The sequence below is a fragment of the Pelecanus crispus genome, chromosome 3, assembly GCF_030463565.1.
Source record: "Pelecanus crispus isolate bPelCri1 chromosome 3, bPelCri1.pri, whole genome shotgun sequence".
NCBI lineage: Eukaryota > Metazoa > Chordata > Aves > Pelecaniformes > Pelecanidae > Pelecanus > Pelecanus crispus.
Window position 1 is genome coordinate 27,980,751 of NC_134645.1, and position 21,353 is coordinate 28,002,103.

Below are 21,353 nucleotides of genomic sequence, written 5' to 3' on the forward strand. Positions count from 1 at the left end.
TTGTATTCACATAATTCTGAATTTTGTGGCTATGTTCAATTTTATATGTTCTCCTCTCTCTCAAGTGCCATTCTTCTCTGGACAGAAAAATGTGTAAATGACACTGTAGAATTTCAAGTTAGAATCTTGATGATTTTGATAGCAAGTTTGTTATATTTGCAAATAGACACTGTAAAAAATCCAAGCAGAGCTGGGGGATTTCCTCAAGCTTCACGAGATAAAGCTCTCTGGTGGATAAATTCTGTCCCCTCTTTTGTTGTGCCTACCGTACGTTTCTACAAAAGCGGAACTATTTTGTTCTTTACTTGCTACCCTTAGTTAACAGTATAAATTCTATTGATAGCACATAGAAATATGTAAAATTCACAATTTATTTTTCCATAGCTTTAGTGTCTATGTATTTCTATCAGGAATAGAAAACTATGCATAAATTAGTTTGTCACTGAGTTTAGAAAATCAGATTCTGCTTTCTGAATGATGTTAGCAAGTTCCATGCCTACACCATCCCTTCAGAGAGTCAAAGTACACCTTAATTCCATTATGCATTCCATCGCTTCTTTTGATATTATGTAATTTTCTAAATGAATTTTATGTACTTCGAATGAATATTGCCACAGGCCTAGAGTGTGAGTTCACCTTTTAAACCAGTGGCACAACTCAGCTATTGGTGAATTTAATAAAGCTACCAACAATTTAATAAAGGCCATACAAATATTGTCCTTTTTGATGGAGAGTCAGCTTTTTCCGATGCCAAAATCATCTGACACAAGTAAAATGGTCAAACCAGGTGTGCTGCCTGGCTCTCAGAGAACTGCCTCATGAAAAGTCTTTTTCCCGCAGAAGGAGATCTTTAACAGCATGGAATGAAATGTTCCCCGCCAACCTTTCTGCTTAACCCTTGCAAGTTAACTCTTCCATCTCACTGGTTTACTTCAAGTCTCCCTGTCTGACCCATGTGTCAGTCTGTTGTCTGCAGACCATGGATCAGATGTACAAAAAAATGTTCTGACACCCAAAATATTAAGTCACTTGCACATTTAGCTGCCTCCTAGAAGTCTCTTGTATGCCTCAAGCTGCCCATAGCTGTGTACAGACAGGACTGTCTCCATCCTTACAGAGCTGAGCAGTTTTGCATCTAGCTCATGCTGCAATGGGCTGCATAAGCTCTCTAAGTCCCCTGAGATGTCAAGTCCAAAGCGCTCAGGACACAGCAGCAGAAGTAATTTCAAAACAATATAAGTATTGGTTACCACGACTCTCAATTCAAAAGATAGCTGGCTGTACTGGTGGGTATATGTCCTTTGTTAAGACATCAGCCTGCTGCAAAATCTTTCCTGAGAAGTGAGGCACTTGGATTTGATGTTCTTCAGGCTCTTATGGGATTGGATTCCCCACCTTTCTCTTATTAAAAAAAAAAAAAAAAAAGCCTGGGGTGAAAGCTCTTTTTCTCTCTTCTGTCAAACTGTGAAGCCATGATGTACTACTAATTAATTTTATCTGTTAGGATTTTATCCTTAAAAGGCTGATATTTCTCAATAACTTTACTGTCATAAGTGCATGTTAAAAATTCTTTCTTTGGAATGTTTTTTGCAAACTCACACATGGGATTGGTGTGGCAAGTTGTAAGGCTTGCATTTCAAAGTTTCAGCCACAGGCAGATAGATATCTCTGTTCTCTATCATTGAGCATTGAATATAATTTACACTTGGCTGAATCCACCTTGTTGACAAATTTTCAATGGCTAGAACAGATAGAAACTAACAGCTAGAAACATAAATATGCTAACTAGCTCTTCGAATTGTTAACAGCAAACCCCAGATCCAGGTTGTGTCAGCCCTGTTTTTCTCTAGTCAAATCCATTGTACTTTCTTTACATGCTTTAAATAAAGCAGAAGTACAGAAATTACAGAATGATAAAAAAAATACTTTTAATATATTTAGGAGGAAAATGCAGTGTGTGCACGCATGTGCATATATAATATAATTTCTGTATTAGACTATATGAAAAGTTTAAAAGTATTAACAGACATGAAGATTCTATGTGGTGAGATATGGAATTTGTTTTTGCAATATATAGTAAAACATTGTACCTGCTACTTAATAATGCTTTTTGTGTAATATATAGCATGTAAGCCCTCACATAAGACAAATGTAAATGAGAGACCATATCCAGTCAATTAAAAAGTCTGCAGTGAAGACTGAATAAATTAGAATATTTAAATAGAATGTGAATCAAAAGGTGAGTGCTTGAGAAGAGTGTATTACAATATTTTTACTAAATAGCTTAGTTCTGCAATATATAGGAAAATATGATCCTGTTATTGTAGATATTATAATATTTACCAACATTAAATAGTCCTTCTCTGTTCTTAAAAAAAAAGCTTACTTTTGTTAAAATAAATTCTTACATGTAAGCTAGTCTTGATGTCAATGTTTTAATATTGACTACTATAGATAAGCAAAAAGTGCTAAGAACCAATTTCATGAAAAGCAAAATACCCTGCTTTTCAACAAGATCCTATCTGTATTTTCTCCAAATATGTGTGTTTTAACATGCACTTTTTAATGTGCCTACAGGGTCCTGCAGTTTATGTACTTTTAAGTCCTTGTGACTTTTGCTCTACTTTTGAAAAGATGAGGAAATTTAACATTGCATAACTAAAGTGTAAATAAATGCATGAATATATAACATTTAAACACCTACAGATATTTTCACTTCATCTTTGTAAAGTTTCCGAGTAGCAGAATCTGGTGAGAAAAAAATGTGTCTTGTCTTGTCAGCTATGGGATTCTGTCATTATAATCCCCAGCTCAAGAAAGGGTGATGTAATGCCCAAATGTTTAAACTTCTGGGCTCAAAACTCCAAAGAAAAGGAAATCACTATCCAATGTCTGCCTACTGCAGTCAGTCAGTTATGGGTATTATTATTGTTGTTGTTGTTGTTGCTATTATTATTATTATTGCTATTATTATATGAACAGGAGAAAATAGAACAGTTAATAGTTTTGCCAAAACAGGGATGCAGTGTACAATGCCCTCGTTCTTAATTACACTGGTGACTGTTCAGGCCCTGGTTCAGAGGTGTGCTCGAGCAGTGCCTCATTTAAACCAAGTGGCCATTGAACTGACTTATATCATATTGATATCGATTTTTCTAAAATATTGGCAAATCAAAAGAAAATCCCACACTGAGACCTTTGAAGAAGCTGTAATTTGAAAGAAGGGTTAAGTGGATTTCTCTCTACAGGATGATTTAGGATATTTATATAATCTTTTTACTAGTTTTGCCCTGTCATCAATGACTTGCAGTGGGAGTTTCAAATGGATATTGATGTGTCTTCTCCAAAACAATTTAGGAGAATTTTATAATCTCAGAACCAAATTTTTCCTTGTAGTGTCAAGAGTCAGTGTGAAATGCGTATGTGAGCTCATAGTAATCTGTAGTTCACGGTCTGTATTTCAGTCTTCATTCACCAGTCACTAAGAAAGGGCTAGAAAAAAGAAAGACCAGAGAGGATGACAGTGCTAAGTATTCTTGAATTCAGTGTATCTGAACATGACAAATGGCTAGTCAGGATTCAGCCATGCATTTACTCTGCTAATGCAGTCATATCTATCCAAAGAAAAAAAAAAAAACCAACTTTTAATTTTCCTTCATTATATGTCATCAGCTCAATTAACCATTATACTTGTAGTAAAATACTGGCAAATTACTGCTTTCTTATTTTGGCTTGCCTGAAGATTTATGGCTATTAGCATTAATTTGTTTGCATTATATGGCATTTCTTTCTCTCTTTAACAGCAGCATGCACTTTACTCTGAATTTTTTTTTTCTGTGTTTGCTGCCATTTCAATATTGCTTACTAACATTTAATATATTTTGCTTTTTTATTTTGCTGACAAAGTTGCATTGATGAAAGCTGATTTGCAAGGTAGATAGCCCTGTGTGTATTAAACAAGACTGAAACCCCCAATGTGCAGTTGGATTTCTGCAATAAATGCTCTGTATATTTCAGAACTAAAATGTGTTATTTTATTTCATATTTTGTCTTTTACACCTCTAAAACAATGGGCTACATGAACCTTCATTTTCCAGCATAGCTTGCATAAAGGCTTTCAGTCTTGAATATGTTTGTATAGTGATTGCTTTAGTGCTTTGATCATTTCTTTTCAAATTTCTTTATATTTCAGTAGTCTAGTTATGATTCTCTAGAAATAGAGTAGCTCTGTTTTTCATGTGTATGTCACATTTTGGCATGCCTGTTCATTAGTAGTCTGATTTTCTGCATTTCCCCTGAAAAAAGGAACCTGCATGGGATCCCTGAAGCATGTGAATCAGTACTTGCCAACATTCCTGCCAAAGAATCCCAAACTCCTGTTAATTCAGACCTAAATAATTTAAAATAGTTTGTGGGATTAAAAGCATTGTATAGTGCAGCTTCATTTTTTTTTTTCATTTTGTTTTGGTTTTAATTTTATTTTCCAATCTTTACTTTCATCTCCCAGAGCTTTGCTTTCTGTGGCATCCGGCTTTGCTGTTTGAAATGTATTTACAGGAAAAAATAATACTGAAGTTTTTAGAAAACATTTAGCCAGTTAATTGTCTGACACGAGATTAACAAATAACTTGCAACAAAGTTAACATTCCTACTGTACCTGGAATAACTCTGCTTCAGTTTGTGCATTCTTACGTGTTTGACATATCAATCTTAAAACTAAAGAAAAACACCCTTTTAATATTATATGCTGCTAAAAATTTAGCAAGTTTATGTATGATTTACTTGGTAACTCTTTGCTCATTTGATTTGAGATGTTGGCAACTAGTTAATGTGATCCAGTGAGAAATACCTTTCTTTGAAAGACAAAGTGCAAGTCCTTTTTTGTATGTTCTCATCAGGCCCCAGCACAACGTGCCAAGAGGATTCATGCGCAAACCAGGGAGTGTGCTTACAGCAGTGGGATGGATTCAGTTGTGACTGTAGTATGACCTCCTTTAGTGGACCTTTATGCAATGACCGTAAGTACGCTAAAACATGCTGGTCTGAACGCTCAAGAGCTTTAAGGCACTATTTGAAGCAAGTGTCTGAAGCATTATATTATTTTAATATTAGATATTTAAATGAACTGGTAAACCCTGTGAACATCTGTAAGGCTTATGGGGAGAACATAGCTAAAATACACAGTATAAATCTTTGGACAATGTGCAGTATCACACACTGACAGAATTTGCTTTTATTACACTTGATTGCATGTCTAATATACTGTTGGTTACCTGTTTGAAATAATCCCTTTCCTGCATAAATTTTACAACTAGGGTTTTTTCCCTGATTGAAAAAACCTTTTGCATTTTATTATCTTAAGCTATATTGTAATTTTGTAGCATTATATCATGAGGGCTATAATTACTGTGAAACAGTTGACAAGGCTCATTATCTCCCTTTCTAGATTTCTTTAGATGACACACTAAGCATGCCAATAATAAAAGCATGCCGAGTGTTTTAGTTCTTTTAAATTTCATCTGAATAAAACTACATGACATACACCAACCATCTGGTCTTTCAGGAAAAACTTAAATGTGTCAAAAATAAGGGGCCTGATTCACCAATGTCATAATCTAGCTTTATTCCAATCTAGCCTTATTGATCTAAATAGAATTATGCAGAAGTGAAAGTGGAATAGTAATGCAAGATCTATAATGATCCACGGTAACTGATTAAAGCGAGCTACTGAGTTTTCTTTTTAACTTGTCATGTTTGAAATATCCAAATGTTGCACATTTTTATATCCGTATGAAGAGGGGATTTCTTTAAGGCTAAGCATTTTTATTTCTATTTGTATACATTTATCTGAATGAATGGCTGATGGTAGAAAGTGATGGTATAAATGTCTGGTCCAGGCATTTGGGATTTTTATGTTTTGTTCTGGTTCACTGCTCTACAGCAAGGTGTACCTTTTTGGACAAACCCTAAAATAACAGAATAATTACAATCTGAAAAGCTTTTGGCTCAAATTGTATCTGGCATAAGGCTATAATATGAATTATATGTAAAAGCTACATTAATTATTCTTGTGAAAATTCCGCTTTTCTACTCTTGACCATGTTTGAAAATGGTCTGTGAACTATGGTCTGTGGAAAACAGCCTATGGAAAGGACTCAACTCAGTCTGTTTCTCTGCAGTTGCTGTCATGGTAGAAATGAAATGTGGTATCAAAAAACTTTCGATAATTTGAGCAAAGGTTTGGGTTTACTTTACATACATGAGTCTGCCCTTCCCAGCAATGTGAGTGATTAGTCATACTGGTAAACATATATTTTTAAAGATTTCAGTCCCCTATCTGCTACAGGAGAAAATTATTTGTTTCTATTTTACTTTTAAGTTGTTATTTCTGTTGTTCTGTGATCTTTGAGTTCTTCCAAAAGTAACTAAACACTATGAATAAGAAGTTATATATTGCACATCTAGCAAAGGAAAAACTGTGTTTATACATTTGTCTTAGGAGTAAGTGATGTCTGGACCTGGAATATTCTATGAATTATTTCTTAAGTGATAGCTATTGCATAAATTTGGCGAACTGATGAACTTACGTAAGAAAGTTATTTACCAATCTGTGAAGGCTCATTTGTGTGGTAAAATTATGAACTACATTGCACACAATCAGATAATTCTCAATATACTATTTCTGATGGTGGTAAAGGAGTACCTTTAGTGCATGGCTGCCAAAAATACTTACTTTTTTCCCAGATAAATCTTTTTTTTTTTAATGTTTTTCTATCACAAACATGAAATATAAATTTATCTTAGATATGGATGCTTTGTAACAGAATGAAGAGTCTGGTGAATATAATGTGTTTGGTTTCTGCTTTATCTTGGCTCCTCAGATTAGTTCAGATACCAAAAATCTGCAAAGCAAATCTAAGGAGAAAAGATTTTTTGTAATGGTATATGTGAGGGAAAGGAGGAGAAAAGATGTCATCTAGATGCTCCTAGACTGCTCTCTGCTGTGTTTGGGAAGAGCATAATGGAAAGAGGAATGATGAAATATTACTACAGTTTTTAGTAACTTGCATAGGCTGCGCACCACAGGCTAAACTTCTGCAGCACTGAAGTAAGACAAATTCCCTTCATGTAAAGAAAGATTATCTCAGTGACAGGTCTGGAATAGCACCTGCTTCTTGCTGAAAAACGCATCCCCTTCTGATGTAGGCATGTTCCTGAGCAGTGTGTGTGAGCATGTTTCCATTGCAGATTGCCCATGGAGCGACGCTGGTTGTCAGAAGCTGAAATCTAACCCAGTATTGCTACACAGACAGGCCCTTGGCTTACTTTACATTTAAGTGTACTGTTTTATGTAAGATGGAGTATTCAGGACATCACAATCTTATAGGTAGAGATTTTTTATTATCAAACCCAAAAATTGACCACTTAAAAATAAGTGTCAAGTGGTCATAAAAGAAACAGTTAAAAGTACCTGGTTTATCCCTCCTGTATTCGATGTCCATGTCCAGGTGCTGGCAGCAGGGGCTGTGGGTGGCCTCGGTGAGGAGAGGCTGGGACTGCCCCATGCCGGACCCACCACAGGGCACAGATGAGTCCCTCAGCCAAGCTGGTGGCACCTCTATGAAAACCCGCTTAAAAGTATGCCATTCTTACCAAATGCTGGACAGATGAAGGAGGAGGGTACAAAAAAAGTGAGAAACAGCAGTGGGAACACCAAGGTCAGAGGTAGGGGGAGTGGATGAACAGCTGGGTGGGAGTTTGGTCCTCAGACAGGATTAACCCACTACCCCTCCCCATTATTATGTTCCACAGTTAACCCACCACACCTCCCCACTATTTTGTTCCACAAGTTCTTAGAGAACATACGTGAGTAGAAATTTCAGTGACAAAATGGCTGAGGTGAGAGGGGACCTGTGGAGACTGTCTAGTCCAACCCCTCTGCTCAGAGCAGAGTCAGCTAGTACAGGTTGTCCAGGGCTGTATCCAGTTGAGTGATGAATATCTCCAGGGATGGAGACTCCACAACCTCTCTGGGCAACCTGTGCCAGTGCTCAGTCACCCTCACAGTACAAACATTTGCCTTATATTTAAATGAGATGTCATGTATTTCAGTTTGTGCTTATGGCCTCTTGTCCTGTCACTGGGCACAACTGAGAAGAATCTGTTGTCTTTACTCCCACCCATCACGTATTTTAAAACATTGATAGGATCCCCACTGAGCCTTCTGCAGGCTGAACAGTCCCTGCTGTGTGTCAGCCTCTCTTCATATGAGAGATGCTTCAAGCCCTTAATAGCCTTTGTGGCCCTTTGCTGGACTTACTCCAGTATGCTCATGTAGCACTGGGGAGCCCAGCACTAGGAGATAGTGCTCCAGATGTGTCTCAGCAGTGCTGAGTAGAGGGGAAGGATCACATCTCTCAATGTTTCTGCAGTGTTTTTCCTAATGCAGCCAATGAGTCTGTTGGCCGCCTTTGCCACAAGAGCACATTGCTGACTCATGTTCAACTTGCTGTCTACCAGGACGCTCAGATCCTTTTCTGCAAAGCTGCTTTCCAGTTGGTCAGGCCCCAGCCTGTCCTGGTGCATGGGGTTATTCCTCCCCAGGTGCGGGATTTGGCATTTTCCTTTGTTTTACAAGGTTCTTGTCAGCCCACTTCTCCAGCTTGCCAACTGCTCTGAATGGCAGCACACACACCTGGCCTATCAACCACTCCTCCCAGTTTTGTATCATCTGCTGTTTGCATAAACGTGCACAAATTACCTTGCTGCATTTGAGTTGATACTTTCAGCATGTTGCCCATAGTAACCTCAGTGCACGAAGATATGACATGCATCATTCCTAGGCTTTAAAATGTAAATGTTTCACATGCATCATTCTTGTCTTTATTTTCCAAAACAGAGAGTTTGGAGGAAATAATGAAAGAAATAGTTTCTTGAAAAGTGTTATAATACGTATATAGTGTGCAGGAAGTTTCTTTAATCTTTCCTAAACCAGCAAATTATTACTCCTGTGCTGTTCAGTGTATTATTCCAGGTGAAAATGTGCACAGCTTAAAATGAAGATTTTTTTTTTTAAAAGTTCTCTCAATATAAGCACCACATGAGGCAGGTTGTTTCGCTGCCAATCCAAGAATGTTCTCTGTGTGTCAGCTAGAGAGAAGGAGAAGCTTAGGGAATGAACTCCTACAGAAAATGACGTGGGCCGGCCAAAGGTAAGGCTACAGTTTTACAACTGCAGTCAGGAACACCCACAGTTTAATCCACAAAGGTTTTGCTTAGTTGCAAATCTCAGTACTCCAATACAGTGAGTATGGAGTGCCTGTAGACCATAAGCCTCCATGGTGGCACAGGTAGGAACATTCTGTGTGCTGCAGTTTCCTGTTTATTGGAAGATAAACAAGGCAGGGAAATTTTTGACCCCAAAATGCAATACAGATTATAATTTTCTCTTTTGATGCGATATGAGACTTGGAGATTCAGGGCAACAGTGTTCTTTAGATGTGATAGACAGAAGTGTTACACTGGTAAGTGTAAAGCAGACCAGTAGCAGTTGTTCCTACAAAATGGGATTATATAGAAGACTGTACTAAAAGGACAGTTAATGGCTGTTCTTACAAATGGATGACTGCATGCAACTCCTCTGAGAAAATACATCATGAACATCGTAACTATTTCTAACAACAGGTTATGTAGTGAAAGCTATCTTCCCAGGGAACTCAGCTTTTTTCTAAGAGTAGGGTTGAAAATTACTCTGGCAAAACAAAACAAATCTGTAACAGATTATCTGCTTCCTATAAGTTTACGTCTGTTTTTACTCAGGCAGTCTTTAAGTATAGCCATATTAGTGAACGTAATGGCATGTTTGTGGAAACAAATACTGCTATTATGACATAGAAAATAGCAGACATAATAACATTGTCACATTACGTTAGTATAGAAATGTTCTGTGCCAAATTACAGGGCAGCTTCAACACTGTCTCTTAACCATAAGGGAATAATGTATTGGCGTTGTACTTGTGATGGTATAGCTAACACTGTGTCAACGCTTCCATTAAAATCCATTTCTGAAGGGTTAGAACTTCACCACAGTCTCTTCTGACTAGGAATTTGACATTCTCAACCACTGTGAGTAACAAAACTTCAAAAAAAAAGTTCTCCTATTTTATTTTGACTCTTTACCAAGAAAAATCACAAGCCCTCATTTAAATGGAGAACCGTGTCAGTATTACAAAATGGGTTCACATAAAACATGTTTGATTTTCTTGATACTTAATTGCATTATAGAGATACTGCCTTTCAGCTAAGACTATACCTGTAGTGATGGTTAGATTTTTTTTTTTTTAAAACTGTGTTTGGATGTTAATGTAATGATTGTTGTGTATAGGGACAATTTAATTGGAGATTGGATAAAGAGTTCAAGGAAGGCCTGCTAGGAAAACATGGAATGCATCTGCCGAGGTGGGGCAAAAACATCTTTGCCGCAGCCTGGCCAACCTGGTAAGGAGGGAGCCAGGACTAGAAGTGGTGGGGAATGGAGATGACAACTCACAAGAAAGTGAGGAAGTGGTGGACTGAGTGTGATGGGAAGGTGTGGAGTTCTACCTCAGGATGAGTGATGAGCCAACTGAGAGCTTATGGGTTAGTGTTAGAGGGCAGACCAAAGTCTAATATGATGTGACGGGTATCTGCTGCAAACTGCCTGATAAGGAGGAAGAACTAGATGAGGCTGCCTTCAGACAAGTTGAAGAAGCCTCATGTTTGCAGACCTGGTCCTCATGGGGGACTTGAATTACCCCAGTATTTGCCGGAGGAGCAACAGAGCAGGGTACAAACAATCTAGGAGATGTCCAGAGTGCATTTACTTGCTGAGACAGGTGATCAAGGAGCCAATGAAGGGAGGCACACTGCTAGACCTCATATGTACAAACAAGAAAGATTGGATCAGGGTTGTGATGGTGAGGAATTTCAGGTTCTTGAGAGGTAGGAGCAAGACAAAAAGCTGAAACACAATCCTGGACTTCAAGAGAGCAGACCTTGGCTTGTTCAGGGACCTGCTTGGAAGAATCCTATAGGGCCCAGGAGAACTGGTAGACTTTCAAGGATCACTTCCTCGAAGCTGAGGAACCCTCATACACAACCTCATAGACAGAAAATCAAGCAAAAGTGGCAAAAGGCAGGAGGAGCCTCTGAAAAAACTCAAACGTTAAAAGGGAGAGTGCAAGAGATGGTAGCAGGGTCAAGTGGCCCAGGAATAATATAGAGATGCTGTCCATGCATGCAGGGATGGGGTTAGGAAAGCTAAGGCTCACTTGGAGTTTAATCTGGCAAGGGACATGGAGGGGTAACAGGTAGGGCTCCTACCAGAAGTGAAAGAGCAGGAAAATGTGGGCCTGCAACTGGATGGGGTGAGGGGACCTCATGGCAAGGGACATGGAAGAGACCAAGGTATTCTTTGCCTTGGTCTTTACTGGTAAGACCAGCCTTTAGCATTTTCAGAAATCCCAGGTCCCTGAGACCAGTGGGAATGTCTGGAGGAAGACTTACCTTGGCGGAAAAAGATCAGGTCAGGGAAAATCTAAGCAAAGTGGACATATACAAGTTCCTGAGACCTGATGGGAGGCATCCACAAGTGTCACAGGTCATTGCAACGCTGCTCTTGATTATCTATGAAAGGTCATGGTTATTGGGTGCTGTTCCTGAGAACTAGAAAAAAAGTAAATATTTCTCCTGTCCTCAAGTAAGAAGATCCAGTAAACTACAGACTGGTCAGCCTCACCTCAATCGCTGGAAAGGCGATGGAGAAAATCTGCCTGAAAGCCATTTCCAAACATAGTAGGGACAAGAAGGTTATTAGGGGTAGCCAGTATGAACTTATGAAGGGAAAATCGTGTATTAGTAAATGACAGTGGATTTGGTACTTAGGTATTTGTCATTTTTTGCTAACCTGACAATCTGTGTTATGATTTGCAACCATGCTGAGCGCTCAAAATTGGGACTGAAACATGTATGTTTCCAGAAAATCAAATCCTAATTATTTCAGGTTGAACACACCAAACACTGGATACTTTTGTCTGTTACTGAGGATAGTAGAAACTAGGCACTGTAAAAATACATTAGTTAAAATTTGTGGGAGATTTTGATATTAGAGTATTTGACATTATAAAAATTCCAGGAGGAACTGAATTATTCTGTCTTCAGCGTAGTGTTTGGAGAGTGCATTAATATTGAGGTTATACTTTGAACCACAAAAACCCTAAATATTGAGTCAGTATTCAACTCCTGCAATAAGTGAGCTGTTTATAAACACCAGCCTTCCTCACTGCAGAACTCTGATCAAAACAGGCTCATTCTTGCACTGAATGAGACGAAAGTCTTATACTTTGTGAAGATGTAATTAGCAGTTATGTAATAATCCATATGCAAGGAGGGGTAATTTAATATTGCACACAGAAGTGTAGACCTGGCTTTCCTTAGGTTGCAGCGTTGTGTGATTAATGTCATGTATGTGTATATATATTTTTTAAAAAACCCACACACTATATTTATAGTGTATAAAAAAAAGGAGTATTTGTTATTTTCTCTTATCCATGCCACTGACTTTTCATGGTCTTCTGAACTGTCATATGGTGTTGACAATGGATAGTCATTCTCCTCTCACAATGTCTTTCTTCTTCTGGAATGCACAACAGAGGGTGATACATAAGCTCTGTTTACATTATCAGTCTGGTATTACACAATGATGGATTTAAATCACTTTACTGCATACATTTCTTTCACATTTATTAATTGATTTAACTGTTATGGATACTGCATTTTTTGGACCTTTTGACACCTACAGTGTAAGATCAGTCTTAATGCTAATTTTGTGAGAAGGATATATACAAAAGAAAGAAGCTTAATTAAACCAGTGACCGAAAGCTAAACTAACCATAAGAGCCACTTAGTAGTACTTTCCAAAATTATATTACATATTCCTGGCTAAGACTTTGCAGTTGCTAGCTACCAATAAACATATAACCTGCTATTAAGAAAAGGGATAGAAGATTCCTCAGAGTACTTTAAAACACATTTGATTTCTATCTCCAGTAGCTGAGAATTAAAAAATCTGTCCCTGATAACATACCAGTCTAAATACTTCATAGGATTATTTTGCCACAGAGGCTCACAGTACACAGGAGAAATAAAGATAGCTGCACACAAAATTACAATGCAGGGCAAGTTGCTGGAATGAACTAATGAAGAAATCTCAATTTGTTAAGCTTAGCTTATCCAATATCTCTCTATAACGAATATCTGGAATTTCTGGTGACAAATATCAGTGGCCTAATTTGTACAAACTTCAAAGGAAGTAGGACTTCATACACACAGTCTTGAAAATGCAGAAATGTTGAGGTGTTTAGGAGAATTAGAAAACTGTAAAAAGAGCAAGGAAAGCAAGAAGTGTTGCCTGTGAACCATGGCTGTGGACCAAGATTACTTTTTTTTAAGTTTTGTTTTTACTGGAATTGTAATCAGGATAGACTACACCTTGAGCTGTCAGGTTCCTGTGATGTTACATGGGAGCACATGTTGCTTCAGCCTGAAATATGGAGCATGATGCACAGACGCCAATTTTTTCAAGGTTTTAGCGGCCCAGCTCTATTAGTTTTTTTTTCTCTTCTGTTTCATGTCGAATTTGTAGTATGTAAATTTTGGCCTTTCATTAAGATATATAAGTCTATTAATCATGTAAGTTAACAGGCATGCTTTTGTTGACAGTCTGAAAACAAGTTTTAGAATTTTTTTTTCTTTTTTACATACAATTTCTGGAGTAGTCAGTCAGATGAGCTATCCATGCCTAAAATAGTTAAGTAATTTCTATTTTCTTAAATGTACTACAAGTTATCCATTTAAAAAATGAAAAGAATAGAAAGTTGTTTGACACTGGTTGTAGAAGCGTTTATATGTGAGAATATTTCTCACAAGCAGTAATAAGTAAAGTTTTAAGTGGGATACTTGATACAGAAAAAGCCAAAAAGGAACTTTCAAGGTAGCCAGAATACATGGTTATAGTTGTGCTTATAGCTTAGATAGAAGCAATTATGCAACATTTCTGGCCTACTCGGAGGTATTTTCTATTTCACAATATTAAAAATGGAACATAGTGTCAGAAAATTGCAAGCTTCTCTCTGTCTCTGGAGGAATTAAGGGAGTAATTAAATTGGATATTGGTATGTCAATAACATCTTTCTCTTATATTAATGGCATAATAATTTTGTAAATCAAATCCTGGAAGTGTTTCCAGTGTCATAAAGGTGAAAATGATTAAGGGTTAATTAAATATATTCTCATGGAACTAAAATTGTTCTGTTGGGTATCATTAGATTCCTTTCTCTAGAACTTTCAACTGTTACAATTTAATAGCATACTATGTACAATTCAGGCCTGAAATTTGTGTAGCCAAATGCTATTCACAGTAATAAGAATATTGGACAAGTGCTGTCACTGTTCTTTCTCACAGATTTCTCTGAACATTCCAACAATATCATCTATTAAACCCAAACCCAATTAGGTAACTAGTAGTTTTCTAAACAAGATCAATCACTCAACATGGCATAGCTGGAGCGGAAGTTTTAGCTCTGTAATGGTGTCAGTTGTTCCTCTCCAACAAACCCAAAAAAAAGAGCAATGAGTAACTGCTAGTTTATTTAATAGATGACAGCTGCAAGGGTCACAAATGGTAAGAAAGAAGAAGAAAAAGCTTTCTCAAGCATTGTCTTCTATAGCCCATAGCATGAGAATAGCTCAAAGTATATATGGGGAGTTTGGTAATATCTGTCTATTTTCTGTGTAAGATATTTAAGTACAATGGCACAATGATGCACAATGGTGCTTCAGAAAGATAAAATTATTCAGTCTTTCTGGAGTCTGTACAACTGGACTTAGGTTACTAAGGCAACCTGATCTTCCTCAGCGTATATTCTGGCTTGACAGATAGATAGGTAGGTTAGATTCAAACTAACTACATACATATGAGGAACTCCTATACTTATTGCAAAACACGATTTTGTTGGTAGCTTGATACCATCTTCAGAGCCTTCTGTGTGTTCATTTTTGCCAGGTGCTGCAGAAAATTGAGGCAAAGAAAACCTTTCTATTAAAAGCAGAGTAAAAATAATTACCTGAATCTTACATGGGTAAAATCAAGATGTTGTGGAGTCCAAATTAAAATCTGCGTAATTCCTCAGAAGCTGAGAATGCACTGGAGTAATGGCAAGGCACCAAGAACGATGCATTATATAGACATTTTTGCAGCTTTCATGACTTCGTTCCCATGCTATAGGATGGATATTGTACCTGGTTTTGACCACTTTTGGCCTGCCAGCTCCGCCTAACCAGCAGTTAATCTGAATGAAATTTCCATATTTTTCTTAGTACCTACATCCCTAAGCACTCTTATTGTCTCAATGTCACATGTGATGTTTAAGATCCTTCAATCTGTCATTTTGATTTAGGCTTACGAATCTTGTATACTGATGTTGGTTTTGGAAGTCTTCATAGCTGTTTTCTGCTTGGGTATTTTAGGAAATTATGAAAGAAGGTTACAGAGTCAGTAATAACAGTATGAAAAAATACAGATGGAAGCAGTACTCCTAGGGCTGAAGGAATTTTACAAGGTTTTAGTGTCTGGTTGCTTAATGAAGGCAACTGCAAAATGAAGTCCCAGCCTGGGGAAAACCACTCCATATTAAAAGCAGTCAATACCCAGCTTGAGTGCTGAAAAGTTGGAACTGTAGAAAAGAGTGTGAAGAACAGCTAATGCTCATGAAGCTGTTTGGTGTCCACAATCCCAATTTAAAAGCTGTGTTAAGGATGCTTGTCAATTCGGTGCTAATTCTGGAGGAATGTTCATGCTGCTAAGCTTTATGCTATCACTCCTTGCAATGAAGTCATACTTTGAATTGAAAACAGACATATGAAGCAGCACATCATTTCACTGTAAATATCCACACACTAAAAAACACTTAGAATGTATGATATGCAGTATTCAATGTCAAAGTGCATTAATATTTACAGATATAATTTGCAAATCATCTCAAGCTCTGAGTCTGCTTTACCATATAAGGAAGTCCTCCCTGTACGGTGTTTGTTGTTTTAAAATTCTCTCCCTTTTAAACAGTGTAAATCTTAAGAAAACTTCTAATCAGATCAATGGTCTGATATTTGGATTATATTAAATATTTCACAGCGAGGTCAGAGTACTTTGAGTTTGGGAACTTTATGCTGCTCAGAAGTATCAGCTGTGGAGGACCACTACCTCCTATCCAGAGATCCTAAAAACAGGAGCTGAAGGCACTCAGTCTCTCCAAAAATCAGGTTTTTGATCACTTATACGATACAAATGTTGCTGTGTGCTGGGAAAGAGGTGCACATATGCATCCTGAAATAAGGCCAGGATAGATGCTTGCTACCAGCAAACTGAAATTCAGTTATAGTTCAAGCCTTGAATCACCAGATGAATGACTAATTTAAATATGTTGAAATCCAAAGTCACCATATACGGTCACAGCATTTTCCCTCTCCCTCAACTATTAAACCCAGTTCTTGAAATTAAACCCAGAGTTTTTAAAATTGCTTGAAATTCTTTCTACTTTCCTTTTTTTTCCTCTGTATCCCATCTTCTGGATCACCAAAACATGTTAGCCTGAGCTCAGGATTATTATGGTCATGAATTTTCTTCTGGTCTGGTAGTAATTGTAGGTTGGCTTTTCTGTCTGATCAAAAATTCATCAGAAAGTTGATTATAACCACTGATTCTGTAAGTGGCAGATGGTCATATCTTTGCTCATGTTAATTTGTTTGCTTTAAATACTCATGTTATTTGGTGCTTACTGAAAACAGCCTTTTCTTGTAACTTCATGACCTGTAATTGTAGCGTCTGTCACATACTTGAACTAGTTTTATGGCCAACTCATCTGTCTGGTTTTGACTTTGGGCCAGAACTCTCCTGAGGAGAATGAGAAACACCACAACCCTTCATCACATCAGGAGGAACCGAAGGGCTTCCTTAGTCTTTCACCAGTACCCATAGTGTAGAAGTATACTTGTAATTAAAGCCCCCCTGCACTGTTTCTCCTTCAAGCAGTTTTATGCTGTACAGCATATACACAACAGTTACCCAGTATTTCTGAGAAATGTCAGAACCCCTGCACAAGTATACTCGTGTTTTGCATGAGTAGTAAATTGGACACATACTAAAAAAAGTCAGATTTACTGTGCGTGTACAAAGCCATCTGTATAGCTCTTTCACAAAGGGTTCAAGACTGCTCAGAAGTAACAGGCTTGGTACACATGAAGACCTGATATGCATATGGGCAGGGGACAAGTTTGAGATTCCTGAGGATCTAGCAATTCAGCCAAAGTTCTGGATACCTGAAAACCTTGGACAAATATGAAAAATCCTCTAATTTTAGCCAGAATCCTAAAGCCAAAGAAGAGGATGTTCAAGGGACTACTTTGGTATCTATTTGGTATCTATCTTCTTCCACCTGCTTGTTCTCTTTGGCTGAGTTCTGCTTTAGCCTTGAGCTCCGATCTTTCCTGTTTTATTCAGTCTTTTCTTTTTTGTCTGCTAAAAGGATGGGGACACATTTTAATAGGCTTCCTTCTGTAATCCCTGAGGGGAAGTCTTTATAGCAGGAAAATATTCAAAATGATAGTATCTCTGTAATTGAAAGCACTACCAGGAATAAATGAAAAATGTTTCCAAATTTGTTGGACCAGTAGTGCCATGTCAGGTCAAGTTCAGATACTTTCAGAACTGAGTAGATTTAATTTCTGTACAACTGAGGCCTGAAAATTTTTGAAAATCATAATTTTGGGAGGATTTTACTGAGCAAACATAATCCTATTTCCCCCTGAAATTCTACCCCAAAGCTTTTATCTTTCTAGCCTCTTCTTGCTACCAGCATGTATTACTAGTGATATTTAATTTGAACTACTTAATGCAGCTTTACTGGGATGACAGCCAACTTCAAAGAAAGCTTCTGTAACCCCAACAAATGCACAGGGCCAAGAGATGATATTTTCACTGAAGATTAACCTTTTCCTGTGGATGATACTGTGTGCCAGACAACAGGGAAAAGCTTATGGATACTGGTTCATAAGCCTATAACAGAAATGTGGTGTATTGTAGTTTCAGATGTCTAGAAAAGGTATTTCCCATAATTTGACTATTTCTGCATTGTGAGGTTTTTTTGATCCAGTTCACCACAAGATAAATAAGTCATCTAAAGAATTGCTCCAGCTTGTTTCTCAGCCCCATTCTCTAGGCAGAATGAAGTCAGGGTTGAGTTTGTGTAACAGTTACAACATTGTAAAAAAGTATTGTTGAATCAAGTGCTTTGGAAAACGTCAGTTTTGAAAGTCGTAACTGAAGGGTCTTCTTTACTTTTAGAGCAGGAACAGCATCCGAAATGGCAACATAAAATTCCCATAACACCCTGCTAATGTAACCCTACATAGAAACTCTCAAAAATAGGAATTCTGTTCCTTTTTTTAAAAAATTTCTTTAAGCTGCTGATCCCATGTACCTTCTGAAATGGGGGTGTCAGTAGAAGTGGGGGTGGCACTTACATGTTTTTAAGTCATGTCATGTAATTCAGCATCACCAGCACAACTGTGGTGACTGTGGGGGGACCAGTTGGGAGCAAATTTCAGACTCAAACTTCTTAGGCCAGCTCTGTATCCTAAGCGAAGATCTTGTGGGACTACAGCTTTAGCTTGATACACCAGAAATGATTACTATGGTGAGGGGATGCTGGGAACAGACAGTAGTCTTGCTCAGTTTGTGCATAGTAAATTATTGATTTGTAAATATTGGTGAAATTATATGTTACATAGTTTTTAAAACTGGAAAGTGTAAGAAAGGAGTAAGAGATAATGTGGAAGGCTGTAGGGATTTATAACCTTGCATATAAGTGTTGGCAGTTGTACAGCCTTAGGTCATAAATTCTGGGCAATACTGGATAGTTTGAAGCAGAGTTCTAAGTGGTTTTTAAGTACTAACTGCATAAGGCCTACCAGTTTTTAAGAACAACAGAAAGTATGGGGAAGAAAATCCATAGGATATCTGTGCACAACCTTGTTCACTTTTAAATTTATTTAAACTGAAATATGGACTGTGGAGAAGCATCCGTACACCAGCAAAAACTAATTCCCCCATGTAAATATTCTGAAATTAAATTTAATGTGTATGTTTATGTGAGTAAAAACGTGGACAGGTACAGAATTGTAAAAAATGGTCTCATATGAAGACAAAAATTTCTAGATTAATATACTCAAAGATAATTTAAATTATTCCTTCATATCACTACTAAGTGATTCTGAAGAAATCCTTTTTTCATCACTCTTAAAGTATAATTGCATTTTTTTAAAAAAGTGGGGATGGGAAATTTAATCATGGACCAATAACATAATTTTGGAAAACTTTTCTCTGTCTTCTCATATATATACCAGTAATCCCCTTCCCACATTAAGATGTCTTCTAAAATTCTCAGCTGAGTTTCTGGTTTTTTGACATGTGAACAATTTGTCTAGGTTTTATTTTCCTGCTTCAAGGTGAAAAAGCTATAAACCCAAAGACGAGGTTTAATGTGAGTTTGCACATTGCAGACATTGTTTTCTAAGCAGTGGTGTGAAAATGCAGGCATTTCATTAGATGGACTTGTTTAACTGGAAAGAGCCTTCATCTTTGTGGGCAAGTAAAAATGATAAAGGAGTACAGAAGAAATACGCAGCTCAGAGGTCCCTGGAGACCTTTAGGATTTAACCTTCATTTGCTTTTCAATCTTAGAATTCGTTGTTATTATTATATGGAAGCATGTGGTTTAGTTCTTCAAGCTGGCAGGTGGTAGCAATCCCGCAATTATGTTCTTGGTTGTGTGCTGCCAATGCACAAAGAGGAACCATGGTAAGCCACTCCAGTGTATTTTCAGTAGTCATTCCATATTGCTCATGCTTTTTAGTATAAAATCCTATGTAAATCTCATTGTAGTAATAAAATTACTGAAGTTATAAAAAAAAAAAACATTTTTTAACTTTTGCAGAAAGTAGCATAAAATCATTAGCCATCATATACTACTCTGCCATAGATAGCAGTAAAAATGTTTAATAATCATGAAGAGCACACTTTCCTGTCTGAGCTACCTCTTTTTTGCCAAGGCTCAGCTATTTAATATATAAATTATTTAACCTACACTTGTCCTTAAAATATGATCCTGTCATCATTTATGTTCAGTTTAAATCAGCTTTCAAAAGGAAAACATTTGCAATGGTATTTGTTTCTATTGCCATCTGTGCTGTAAAACTTCTATTTCTTAGTATTTTTATTCCATTTAGATATAATGTGATTTATCTCTTTCCTCAGCTTAGTAAACATTTAGGTAGTAATTCTCTGTAGTTATTTATGACTGGACTAGAGGCTGTTTTCAAGCACTTCAAGACCTTTATTTTTTTTCCTCTTGGAGTGGCATAAAAGGGCCTTAAGTCAAAATCCAGTATATCTACAGAGAGCCAGAGTAATTACCTTAAGAAGATAGAATGCAGTGGTGCTGTTGGAACAGGAAATCTCCCCTCTGCCCCGAGTCCTCAGGACAGCAAGACAAATGAACAAGAGTGTGGACCCAAAAAGGAGATCAAAAGTTTTCCTCTGGCTCTGACTGTATTGACCTGGATAATCGCTGGGATTCTCAGATACACTCCAGTGGCGATGTGTCCCCTGTTCACTGCCCGCAATGGCTTTTCTGCCAGCATAGGTAGGATCAGTTTGGGATTCATTCCTATCGGATGTAAGTGCATCACAAATAAACTGTTCACCTAAGCTGTTGCAGTATTATATACAGAAAGTGGTTTCTGCTATCCAGACTATTGTGTAATCCAGCAGATCGAAGAGTGTAACTTTTCAAGGAAAATCTATCAAACGTGTAGAGGATATGTCAGCATTAACATAACAATGAACAATTTTGTCCACTCCAAACTAGCAGCAATTTTCATACTTCTTTATGAAAAAACATCGAATACACTATGACATTTGGGATCTGAGTTCATGGATGATAGATACATTAGAGAAAGGTGATAATAACAAAATAATTATTCATATTCAATGCCTATTTTTATGTTCACTTTTTCCTGAAAGGTTCTATAGCATCCCAAATGGCTACGTTTCTGTAGTACGCTGCCTGTTCATATTAATGTTTGAGACAGATATTAATGAATATATTCATGAGAACATATGTGTCAATTCTGCAGACAGTGAAATAAGCATGCAATGATGTTGTGGCTATCATGGTTAAGTATCACCTCTGAAAGCTGTT

The 21,353-nt window shown here is 37.3% G+C and overlaps 1 protein-coding gene across 18 annotated transcripts in view; it reads left to right on the top strand.

Moving 5' to 3' along the window:
- Positions 1–21,353, top strand: part of NRXN1 (neurexin 1) — a 728,426-nt gene that overhangs the window by 370,899 nt on the left and 336,174 nt on the right. For 17 of the 18 annotated variants that reach the window (XM_075708526.1, XM_075708516.1, XM_075708517.1 and 14 more), the window contains one exon: positions 4,899–5,018. In XM_075708526.1, coding sequence (XP_075564641.1) covers positions 4,899–5,018 — 120 coding nt within the window. Of the gene's footprint in view, positions 1–3,906; positions 3,934–4,898; positions 5,019–21,353 lie in introns of all 18 variants that reach the window. The other variant, XM_075708515.1, reaches the window with a different exon arrangement.